Below are 13,391 nucleotides of genomic sequence, written 5' to 3' on the forward strand. Positions count from 1 at the left end.
AAGAGCCAGCCTGAATTGGGGTAGCACTGAGAAGAAGGACGACAAGGTGATAAGATTGGTGACAGACCACCCACCCATGTATGAACTGGAGTTTCAAGCTGTCCTCAGGAGCCTTTTCTCGTTTGAGGAAGGACACTGCATGGTTTTTCTCTTTACTTTGTTGCTTTAGCTGAGGTAGATCTTCTTTGTAAACCTTCAAGCGTAACAGAAACATTTAGTTAGAGACTCTTCAGGTTTCAAATATATTAATGTCTTGACATTCTCTTTAATTGCAGGAACTCAAGTTTTTGAAAACATAAGAAGCTAAAAATGGTCACAAGAGACAAAGAAGGGCATTATATAATGATAAAGGGGTCAACTCGTCAAGAAGATATAACAATGGTAAATATTTATGCACCTGACATCAGAGCATCTAAATATACAAAGCATATATTAACAACTAAAAGAAGAAATAAATATCAATACAATAATAGTTGGGAACTGTAAAACCCCACTCCCAACAACGGATTAATCATCCAGACAGAGAATCAATAATGAAACAGCAGATTTGAACAATACTACAGACCAAATACCTTAACAAATACAGAACATTTCATCTATCAGCAGCAGAACATACATTCTTCTCAAGCACACAAGGAACATTTTCTAGGACAGATCATGTTAGACCACAAAACAAGGCTCAATAAATTTAAGAAGACTGAAATTATATCAAGTATATTTTCTGACCACTATAGTATGAAACTAGAAATAAGTAACAGGAAGAAAGCTGGGAAAGTCACAAATATGCAGAAATCAACACACTCCTCAACAACTAATGGATCAAAGAAGAAATCAAAAAGGAAATTTTTAAAAATCTTGACACAAATGAAAATGGAAATGCAACATACCAGAACTTACAGGATACAGCAAAAGCATTTCTCAGGAGAAATTTTGTAGCTAATAAACATATACATTAAGGAAAAAGAAAGATCTCAGATAAAGAACTTAATATTATACCTCAAGGAACTAGAAAAAAAGTTTGGACTTAGTTTGGACACTAAGTTCAAAGTTAGCAGAAGAAAGGAAGTAACAGAGATTAGCGCAGAAATACATGAAATAGAGAGTAGGAAAACAATAGAAAAGATTAACAAAACTAAGAGTTGGTTCTTTGAAAAGACAAACAAAATTGAGAACATAAGACATGAGATTGAATTTTACTTTTTTCTAATGAACAAAACTACCTTGAAATATCTTTTAAGTCATTGGGATTTAAAAGAATTAAAAAAAAATTTTGCTATTATGTCTCTAAATCAATTTATATCCAGAAAATATATTACTTTTCTGATAAATAAAGGAAATTATTAAATAAAATTATCAATAAAATATAATTTAAATATTTCGTTATGATTTCTTCTAAGGCAAGAAATCTCTTGATGATTCAGAAATGTGTAAAATGTGGGCCACATGAATCATGGTGATCACTCTTTGGAATTATCCTTCTTTCATGACCTCATGAATCTTTCAGATCAGACTCTGGGATACAGAGCAAAGCTCTCGGTCTAACCTAGGACCTAAAATGTGCTGCTGGCTGAGAGAACATTCTCGATAATTTAAATGTAGATAAAATCATGTAGCTAAAATTTTGTCTATCATGTATTTATACCCTACAATCAAGAGATATAAATTTAACACATTTAAATGAAATACGATTCATAATTTCTCATCTTCATATAGGAAAGTTTTCATTTAATCAAACTACATTACAAAAAAATCATGAAAATATTATAATGAAATTCATATTTAGGATTTGACCAAAAATCGTTTAAAAAAAACGGAAGTCAGAAGATATCTCACTACTGCCTTGTCTATTACAGATGCAGTGAACTAAGCTTTTAAAATCTAATGATAATTATTCATCTGAATTCATGATGCTTTCATCAGCTCATCAACTACTTTAGAGAACTGAATTCTAGTCTTGGCATTTCTACCGCTTATTTGAACAAGTCTCATAACCTCTGTGGGCCTCAAAGTCCCATCTGTAGAACAGACTCCCTGCTCAGGAACAACTCAGGAATCAAATATAGACAACATGAATTAAATAATCTAGGTGAAAGCTTTAGAAAGTAAGATGTCAGGGAGAATATATAAATCCTAGGCATGAATTTCAATTGAGTCATTCCTTTTCATTCTTTTACTAGCACTATTTTTATTAAATAGAAACATCCCAACTAAAAAAATTGCATTTCTTTTTCCCTAAATTGTGTGTTTATTTTGCTTAAATTCCATTTCCCCTTGATATTAGGGTGTAATATTTGCATGATATTAATAATTTCCTTTCAAATCTTTATCTTTAGCAGTTTTATAGCATAATACAATACACAGTCAAACCGATTTAGTCTTGAAGTTAACCTAAACCATCAGTTGGACTACTTTTGTACTAACCTAATTTTTCAAATATTGAATCAGTGAGTGACAATTATGGGTTGGGGAAAAAAAGTCATCATCTGAAAAGTTGTACATTCAGAGCTTATGTAGAGGCAAAGCCAAGTAGCACGCACAATGTGCACTTTGGAGAGAAGCCCATACCCACTACAGGCAATGTGGATGTGGGCAAAGTACTCAGCCTCTCAGGGGTTACTGTTGGGTTGAATTCGGTGTATGTAAAGCACAGGATGTGGCCCCATAGAGACACTTGATACATGGCAGCTGCCACAGGCCTATGTGGTAAGTTTCCATGGGGCAACACTGACGGTTGCTGTGTCTGAAACCTTATTCACTCCATGTTCACGTATGGAATCTGCTTCACATACCTCTGTTAAATGACTAGGAAGAAAACAGAATCCCTAGGGTTATCACCATTAAGAAGGTGATACCTGTCCAGATTCCAATGAAGGATTACACCCTTTAATACACACAATTTAGTGCTAAAATTAAGTGTCTATTTTCAAAAAATTTGGTTGTAATTGTCCAACTTTTCTACTAAAGATGATTTCTGACTGGAAGGATAATGTGCATTGTATTTGGGCTTTTACTTTAATTAAATGGATAATGGTCTCCATAAGTTAAGAGAGGAATCAGGACAACAGCTCATTTGCAAACTACCATGCCTCCAGGGATACCTATTCTATAAAGAAAACACATGCTTTAATGATCTGCTAAGAAAATGAAAAATCTTGTAACTTACTTGCACGTTTTTCTGTAAAAAATATTTTAAAGTTTTAGCTGCTAGGAAGGCAGAAAACCCAAACTGTCATGGGTTCCGTTTTGAAAATTTGCTACTACCTCTACTTAACAATTTTTACTGATATGATCCAGTAAATGCCTTATTTCAAATCTGTACTTAAAGATAAGAAGTAGGCAATTTCCCTAATTCTTTTCTTGATTTTCTTCTGCCTAAGCATTAACCAATTTTAGTGCAATGTCCAAATTCAATGAGATCAAGATTCGGGGTTAAAAGGCATTTGTCATGAGGCTCCCTGTTTACTGACCTGGCGATCATAATTGATTTGAGTTTCTTGCTCAATATCAGAATCCAACTCCGGCACGTCAGATAAATCCGAATCAGATTCTTCACTATAGGAATCGGAGCCACCTTCTGCAGAAACACCCCGTGAGACACAAGCAGAAATTCTGAGACTTTAAATGGCTAAAACTTTTATTTTAAAATTTTTTTCTCTCCTATTGAGGTCAATAAAAATAACTACACCATAGTTTTCATTTGTTGTAGATTCTTAAAACATCTTTTTTTTTTTTCATCTTTTCGTTAAGTTCACCATACCTCTAACCCCCTTTTCAGGAGTATTACCAGACTAGGATAACTCCCCCCACTATTTCCACACTTCTATTAGATAACAGATCTTTGGGTTTTAAATCTTGCTTTGAAAGGGGAAAAAAGGGGGCGGGCAGGGGGCTAGGTTTTCCCAAGGAGAAGGCTGGGACAGAAAGAAATCCAACCACTCAGTTCAGTAAAGATCCTCATTAGCCTGTTAACATGCCCACCCATGCTGGTAATTGCCATGGTCAAAATGGCTGCAGAACCCCTCCCAATAAGAACATCTCCTCACATATTACATGACCATTCCTGCCAACATCACAGTAAATTAAAGGACTATACACATCCATTGAACTGGAACACAGTGGCCCTGATTGTGGACCATTCTCTGAATGCCGTTCAGGAGGCAACTTCTATTCCAAATGTTACCTTGTCACCTGACCCAGCAGACCCACCACCTGTTAGAATAGTCTAAGGAGGCCGAGATGTATCTGTTCGTGTTATTCTCAAAAGTTAATTCTTCATGTAAACCTTAGACCTTCAACTTGCATTTGGTATAAGCAAAATCCTTTGAAGGAAATTATCCAACTGACCCATACTCAAGTGGCCCATATCTCAAAAGCTTTTTCTGTTCTTTTTTTTTAATGTTAAATTTACTGTAGGAACGAATTTTTCAAAACAGCTTTAACTCTTTACCTTCAGAAGAGATGTTAGACCATTCTTTGATATTTTTATTGAAAAATAAATAGATGTTGAAAAATTATTACTGGTTTTACCCTGGGGTGCTGTTTCCAGCAGGCCATTGCTGACACCTTCTGGAATAAATCTCCACTGGAAAACCGAGTGGTCAGCCCCTCCTGTGCTTAATACCCACTGAAAGTCATGAGACCAGCGGACGTTTGTGACATGTGCAGAATGACCCACATACTTTCTAAATTTGGCTCCTGAAAAGATATTTTTGAGGAGAAGATTAGTTGTGCAAAAAATAGAATCCGTTGGTTAAAAAATTACATTCTATTCATGTTGAAAAGTAAAAGATTTAAGTATATTAGAAAATATAATTTCAATCTTATATATAATAACAAACAATCAAAGGCTCCAAAAGCTATCTCAATCATTCCAGTATGGATTAAGCTAAAACTGGGTCTTAAAATTTAAGCCCTGTGTCTAAAGACACATCTGAACCTGTTCCAAATAACACCCACTGCTTCACTGATTCTGAAAATAAATGCTAAAGAATGAATATCTTACACATTCTTATTTAAATACAAGATGCAACAGGCAATCCTTTAACTGGGAAATGGAAAATACTTCTGCGGCGGGGCGGGGGGAGTATAATTGTTGTTTGGGGTCATGTAGATGTAGAGTTGGGAGAATGAATTTTTTTTCTCTTAAATTGATCGCTTTACTCAGTAAACACCATTCCCAGGTAGTGAATGCAACAGAAAAGCTATGTGAACTTCTATTTGTGGTTGAATAACTGCAGCAAAGTCTCCAGTGTATGGTGAGTAGATAGAAGCATAAAGGCCCTCATGGAAATAAGCAAGATCCATCTTCTCATGTGGAGACCTAGGACCCCAAAGACTGTGAGAGATTTCTGGGGCCAACAAGCACACCATCCCTCCTTCAGAAATACTTCTACCTATTACAGCCCCTCTAAGTGAAATCTCTTTAATGGGGGAAAAGGCCATCTCTTCAAGTATCACATGTTTAAAATTTAAATACCCACTGGAGAGGTAATGATTTAAATTTATATGTACGCGAAAATGACTGCCACATGTCCCTTCCCTGAGAGCGTGTTCTGACCAGGTGAGGTTTTATTATAAAAAGACAGGGGGAATGCTGCCACAGAAGGGGAAAGGAAGGACTTGAGTCTCAAAAGCAACCATGCCCATTTCAAAGAGTTTCCTAAATCAGTTTTGGTAATTTAATAAAGTCAAACAGATTGCAACTCCGGTCAACTGTAAATGCTGGCTGATGATAATTCAATAATTATGAAGTAAATATATATTCTTCCCATATCTCTATAGATCTTGTTGGGCTATTCTTTGCTGCCCTGACCTTTAGACCCTCCTCAGAGATGATTTAACCCATCTCTTTGGAATTGTTTAAAAAATGTCCACAATTTTTTAAAAAAGTTAAACTCATAAAAGCACATGGTAGCTTTGCAGTTATCAGGGACCTAGGGGGAAATGGGGAGATGCTGGTCAAAGATACACTTTCAGTTATAAGATGAATAAGTTCTGGGGATCTAATGTACCCTATGGTGACTGTAGTTAATAATACCGTATATTTGAAAGTTGCCAAGAGGGTAGATCTTAAATGTTCTCACTACACACACACACACACACACACACACAGGATAACTAACTAAGGTGATGGATATGTTAACTAACTTTAAAGTAGTAATCATTTCACAACATATACACATATATGAAATCACCATGTTGTATACTTTAAACTTACACAGTATTATTTGTCAATTTTATCTCAGTAAAGCTGGAAAAAATATGTCTACAAATTATTTGATACAAATCAAAACACAGTATGCCAAAAATGAAGGTATGTGACATCCAAGAGGAGGTTATAAAAGGCAGTGCAGATGCTCCTTGCTCTTTCTTGGATCTCTAGGTACCATGTGATAAGGACACTCAAGCAGCCTATGGAGAGGCTCACATGGCAAGGAACTGAGGCCTCCAGCCAAGAGCCAGGTGAGTGAGCATCTTGGAAGTGGATCTTTGGCCTCAGTCTAGCCTTCAGATGACTGCAGCTTCATGAGAGACCTGGAGCTAGAATCAGCCAGCTAAGCTGCTCCTGAATTCCTGACCCTCCAAAACTGTGAGAAAATAAATTATTATTGATTTAAGCTGCTAAATTTGGGAGGGAGGGGAATTTGTTTTACAGCAATAGCTAGCTCATACACCATTGGGAGGCTGGAAGTAGAACCTGCAAAAGCATTAGTGTCATCAATATTTAGGCCTTATCTCTCTGATAATTCTTCCTCTCTCTCCCTCCTTGCTCTACTCTAGGCTCACTGGCCTTTTTGCACGCCAGGCCCTCTTCTGCCTCTAGGCTTTTGCACTTGTGTTCCCTTAGTCTGGAATGCTCTTTCCCTGCATCTCTGAATGGCTGCTTCTCTTATCTCCTTCAGGTTTCTAGTCAAATGAAACTATCAGTGAGCCCTGCTTTGACCATCCTACTTAAAACAGCAATACTACACTGCCCGACCTGAGTGCTCTTTACTCCCATTGTTTGCTTTATTTTTCATCACAGCACTTCTCACCATCAGATGTGTTTATATTGTCTTGTTTATTGACTAGGTCCCCTCAGTAGAACAAGAGCTCCAGGGACTTGTGCTTGTTTTATTCATTGACATATCTCCAGCCTCTAGAATAGCACTTACATATTTACTGAAAAAATGGAAGGCCACATCCATCTCTTCCAAGGTTTTCCTTAGGACACTGAGTGACTCTACAAGGCCCCCCTTTATTCTCTGGACCCTAAGGAAGGCTCAGCCCTCATCTCCTCTCTATTGATTCTTTCTCCTTGACTTTAAATACTGTTGATATTCCCTCAGCTGCCAAACATTCATCTCCAACCCTGAAGTCTCCCAAGAGTGCTGACAGCTTGTGTGCTATGCCCACTTGGATGTCTAATAGGTGCCTCAAACTTATCACAGAAAAACTAGGAGTTTCCCCTTCCCCTCCTACTCTGTTACCACTATAAACACACACACACACACACACACACACACACACACACACACACACACAACCTTTTCCTTTCTCATTTTCCCATCTCTATAGATGGTGCTACCATCCACCCCGTTGCTCAAATCTAAAACTTAGGAGTTTTCCTCAATTCCTCTCTTTCCCTCTACTCCCACACCCAATCCATCAGCAAGACCTTCAGCTCTACCTTGACACTGTTTCCTAATCTCAACCACCTCTCTTCAGGTCTGTTCCTGACAACTTTGTCCAAGTCACATCATCTTTTACCTGGGCTCTTGCAATAATCTCTCTACTTGAAGCCTCCCCTTCCCTATTCCATCCCACACAATATCAAAGTGGTATTTTAAAAACTTAAATTGCTCATGTCAGTCTTCCATTTAAAACCCTCAACAGTTTTCCACTGCACTTAGAATAAGACCCACATTTCTAGCAGTTGCTTCAAGGCCCTTCATGCCTGGCCCCTAATGCCGTTCCAGCCTTGGAGTGCACAGCTCTCCCCTCGTTCATCATGGTCTAGACACACTGACCTTTCTGTTCCTCCATCAAGCTCATCCAAGCTCTACTGAAGGCCAGCACTTTCCCCTCCAAGGTCTAGGGTTTCTGCAACTCAAGTCTTACAGTATCTAGGACACTTGTCATAGGAGGTAGCTGTTCAAGGACTGTGTGTGTGTGTGTGTGTGTGTGAAGGATTAATGGAATGGCAGCACACAAGTGAAACATGGAGATCCTCGGCCTCGAGCCTCCCCTAGGAGCGTGGATAGATGCCAAGGGTGTTAAGATATGGCAAATGCCAATGAGCAAGGCTTTGGATTTTACCTCATGTCAGTGTCTGGAGGGTGATGGTCAAACAGGATGTACTCTAAATGACATCAGGGAAAATTATCAGTATTGATCCTAATTATTTTAAGATTTGAAAACTGTCAAAAGGAAATGAGGAAAACAAATTGGTTCAGCTATGTAAAAATAATATGAATTGTAGTCATTTTCATTAACTGCAGAACACTTATGTCTAATTATTATGCAAAAGAATACTATGCACACATAATCATAAATGTGTCAATTAACTTGTGAGTTTTATTTAATCACAATGGAAAACTATAATGTTTACCCAGTCTCCACACTTTCTCATAGTCATCAGCCCCTGCTAATATTTGGGTGTTTACAGGTTCAAAAGTTGGGGGAATACTTGTCACTGGTACCTTGGTTATAGGGAGACAAGTTCCACCAACTGTTACCATTCTCATCAGCAACACTCTGTTATAAACTTCTCCACCAGTAGCTTTAGCACAAAAAGGCTCCAAGAGCCTAAATGACTCTGAGGCAAATTGCAAGATGTATAAACAATGTGTCATGAAAAGTAGAACAAGTCAGTTTGCTATGAGGACATGGATACTTATGCAGATTGTTGAGGTGGGTTTTATTGCTCTCACCATACTGTCGCTCTGGCTGTCAGTGTCTCCTTGTTCACTCAGATGTCTCCTGGCTGCCTTCCTCCTCAGGGTTGTTTTACATATAAGGGTATCTCATTTTGACAAACAGCACTACTCACTGTACCTCCCTACCTGCCTCCCCCATCCTAATAAGCTAATCCAAGATCTCCATCTCCATTGCTATTTTCTAGACCCAAGTCTATCCTACAAGGCTCAATGACTCATAGGAAATACCAACTCTCACTGAATTCCCAAGTCCTGATACTTGATACCAATAGTATTGCTTCTGACCCTCATGATATTTCTTCTGACTCCTGAATTTCCAGATACCTTCTGGTTGCCTAACTTAACTTCTGCAAGTACATTACTCAATTTAACAAGACATGCCCTATTACTCAAAAGACCCATTATGGAGAAAGAGAACAGTTTGAATTAGGCATGTTGAGGTAATGCTGTGCCTCAAGCATTTTAATCTGATGGTCATTTTGTCAAGTGGAAGTGATGGTGGTTTTGCTATGCATTTTATGTTCAATTTTTTACCATGATTGTCACTGCTTCAAAACTGCCAGTTAGCTGAAAATGACTTTCTGATGACATTTTCAATCCCTTTCCTTGCTTATTCTAAAAATTGTTCAAGTGAAAGGTTTTTCAGGCAACAGCATATCCCTACTGCTGATCAGATTTTCAGGGTGCAGGCAGGGAGTCTCAGAAAAGCCTGTGTATGGGTTTTGCCTAAACTTTTGAAGGAAGAAGAGGACAGGGTCATTACATGATTAATTCAGTCACATTCTACAATGCCTGACAGTGCCAGAAAAATTGAAGTGACAAGATTTTAACAACAATAAAACAAAATAATAAAATGCAAGGGCAGAAACGGTTGTTTTGAATCAAACTCTCTCAAAAATTTCACCAGTTATCAGTCTCCCAAAAGCAAAAATAAACAAATGGGACCTTATCAAACTTACAAGCTTTTGCACAGCAAAGGAAACCATAAACAAAATGAAAAGAACCTACAGAGTAGGAGAAAATATTTACAAATAATGCAACCAACAGGGCTTAACTTCCAAAATATACAAACAGCTTATACAACTCAACAATAACAAAACAACCCAATCAAAAAATGGGCGGAAGATCTAAATAGACATTTTTCCAAAGAAGACATACAGATGGCCACCAGGCACATGAAAAGATGCTCAACATTTCTAATTATTACAGCAATGCGAATCAAAATTACAATGAGGTACCACCTCGCACGGATCAGAATGGCCATCATTAAAAAATCTACAAATAACAAATGCTGGAGATGGTGTGGAAAAAAGGAAACCCTGCTGCATTGTTGGTGCAGCTACTATGGAAAACAGTATGGAGATTCCTCAAAAAACTAAAAATAGAGTTACCGTATGATCCTGCAATCCCACTCCTGGGCATATATCCAGACAAAACTACAATTCAAAAAGATACATGCACCCCAATGTTCACAGCAGCATTATTCATGATAGCCAAGACAGGGTAGCAACCTAAATGTCCATTGACAGATGAATGGATAAAGAAGATGTGGTACATATATACAATGGAATATTACTCAGCCATAAAAAAGAATGAAATAATGCCATCTGCAGCAACATGGATGCAACTAGAGATTATTATACTAAGTGAAGCAAGTCAGAAAGAGACAAATACCATATGATATCACTTATATGTGGAATCTAAAATATGACACAAATGAACTTATCTACCAAACAGAAACAGACTCACACACAGAGAACAGATCTGTGGTTACCAAGGGGGAGGGGGTTGGGGGAGGAATGGATTGGGAGTTTGGGATTAGCAGATGCAAGCTATTAATATACAGAACGGATAAACAACAAGGTCCTAATATACAGCACAGGGAACTATAATTGATATCCTGTAATAAACCATAATGGAAAAGAATTTTAAAAAGTGTATATATTTGTATAACTAATTCACTTTCTGTACAGCAGAAATTAACACAACATTGTATATCAATTATACTTCAATAAAAAAATTTCACCAGTTATGTAAGTCTGGTGTGCAAAATTAGTGCTATCAGAAGGGGTCCACAAACTGTATTATCACCACAACAATCACTTTCAGATTTTATTTTAAATATGTCTATAAGGATTTGCTTTGCTTCCTATGTATAAGCACAATTAGGTGTAACACATAAAAGAATTTTAATTACAATATTTTAATGTAACATGTAATTTAAATTATTATATTTACATATATATAAATAAAATAGAATACAACTTGTTTAAAACATGAAGTTTATGAATCACGAAATGTTGAGTAACATCTCTCTTAACAAATGCTGACTTAAATTTGCAAAACCACATTTCAGAATGTCAAAAGCAGAAGATAGCAAACTTTCTATTGAAAAATGTTAGAGTAAATATAAAGATAAAATGAATAGTCTGCAGTAACAGACATCAAGAAAATAAACCTTAATTATACTGTATGTATAGTCTAGATCAAATCTTCATTCAAAGAAACATTTCTTTTGGCCTTACCTTTCTTGAGACAAGGAAACTTAAACAATTTAACCAGTCCAAAATCATCTCCAGACACCAGTACTGAGTTGTTGTAATTTGCATCCACTGAGTTGATGTCAGTGACATCAGTGTATTTTGGCCAAATCCCACTCACTTCTGGGCCGTTCACACATGTCCAGGAGGCCCAGGGAATCCCTTTGATTTCTTCTTTACTTGTTAAAGGCTTCCCAGCTGAAAATAATCAATAAATTTTAATATAATGTTACATTTAAATAAAATCATATCCTAATTTACTTTATTCATTTTTCTCATAGAGGTCTAAAACCTTTGTTTTAAAATGTTTAGAAACCAAGGAAACTATAAATTCTAATCTCTTTCCCCAAATGGTGATTTTTTTTTTCTAGCAGGGTTTAAAGGAAGCACATGCTCAAAACTCCGATAGGAGAAAGAAAATGATCATGGTACTAAATCTAATGTCTTAAAACTACTGATATTTACTTGACCTTAATTATTTAGATACAGATGATATTATGCTTTGTGTTATTGATGAAATGACTATTATTAAATTATATATTATTATATTTAGTTACTAACATTTTGCCAGGTTTTTAAAGAGTTTATTCTGAACTCCTACTTTTCATAATTCAAGGAACCACAGAAGTGATTTTTTAGAAGTCAGCCTCAATTAATTAGTGGAAAAACTGAATGGATTTTCTATTTAAATTTTAAAGTGCTAGACAATGAAAATCCACCAAATTTTGATGAAATAAATGTAATTAGCTGGGGAAAACAGTCCTGACAATTGTTCTAGGTATGGTCTTACGTGTGGGGCACAATACCCAGTTTTCACCAGCAGCTGGTAAGGGACGTCCCCAGGGAGCACAAAAAGGAGGAAGCCCATGGATAAGGAAAAGCTTGGAAAAATGCTTAGTCATGCACAATTTAAAAATTCAAAATCAAGACAATTAAGTGTATTACCTCATACTTTCCCCCTCAAAAATAACAAATATTTTCAAATAAAGAACCTATGAGAATAGATGCTCTTGTACATTACTGGTGCACTGTCAAATTGGCAATTCTAGACTCTAACACAGCATTATATAAAAATCCATTATGAAGACCACAGAATCGGAGAGTTTATAGTCTGAACATAGTCTTGGATCCAGTGTTCCTGCTTTAAAGAATATAGTCCAAGGAAGTAATTCACAAGAGAAAAATCCCACCTCTACAACGATATTTGGATCTGCACTGTGTGTACCAGCAAAGATAACACTGGTATCTTTGATATCACTGAGTAGGGTGTTACTTTGTTTCTGCAAACGACAAAAATGTGTTCCATATTTTTTCACATATGAAAATATATACGAAATACTGTCAAGCAGAGAAAGTAGACACAAAGAAATATGTACCTAGTAAAGGTATACTGATGAATTGATAGGGCAGAGACTATTAAAAATGTTGAAGATATGTCACACCTTGTTTTATGGTAAAATTGATTTTTCAATACAAAATTAAAATATAATTCTTTGCGGTCAAGATTCATGTTAAATATCAAATTTTTCCTTTTACATTATAAAAAATCATTAATCAAAGACTGTAATACAGAAATCTATCTTTTATTTATGACATTTTAACATCACAGATTAAATGTTACTAAATGAGTATTATATAAATAAGATGAAAAAGATAAATCTCATACAGAAGTTATAGTGAGGGTTACAAATAAAATTTGTGGGTTTTTTAATCCCAATGAGCATATTTCACCAAATAATCGTATAAGGGCTTCCAATTATGAAGGACACAAAAGAGACGAAAGCAATCATAGTAGTTGACTGTGATCCTCAAATCTTCAGTATTTTTTTTAGTATTTTCCTAGTATTTTTTCCTTTTGCTTATCTTTAGGCATTCTTTATATATTATAGGTGTACAGCTGACCCTCGAACAACTTGAGGGCTAGGGCCACCAA

General features: G+C 36.3%; 1 protein-coding gene across 1 annotated transcript in view; it reads right to left on the reverse strand.

Moving 5' to 3' along the window:
- EML6 (EMAP like 6) overlaps window positions 1-13,391 on the reverse strand; it is a 184,741-nt gene that overhangs the window by 113,796 nt on the left and 57,554 nt on the right. The window contains exons 11-14 of the mRNA XM_033838189.2: window positions 11,444-11,656; window positions 4,528-4,695; window positions 3,468-3,574; window positions 75-193 (exon numbers count right to left, since the gene is read on the reverse strand). Of these exons, the coding sequence (XP_033694080.1) occupies window positions 75-193; window positions 3,468-3,574; window positions 4,528-4,695; window positions 11,444-11,656 (607 nt within the window). The remainder of the gene's footprint in view (window positions 1-74; window positions 194-3,467; window positions 3,575-4,527; window positions 4,696-11,443; window positions 11,657-13,391) is intronic.

The sequence above is a fragment of the Tursiops truncatus genome, chromosome 14, assembly GCF_011762595.2.
Source record: "Tursiops truncatus isolate mTurTru1 chromosome 14, mTurTru1.mat.Y, whole genome shotgun sequence".
In the NCBI taxonomy this organism is placed as follows: domain Eukaryota; kingdom Metazoa; phylum Chordata; class Mammalia; order Artiodactyla; family Delphinidae; genus Tursiops; species Tursiops truncatus.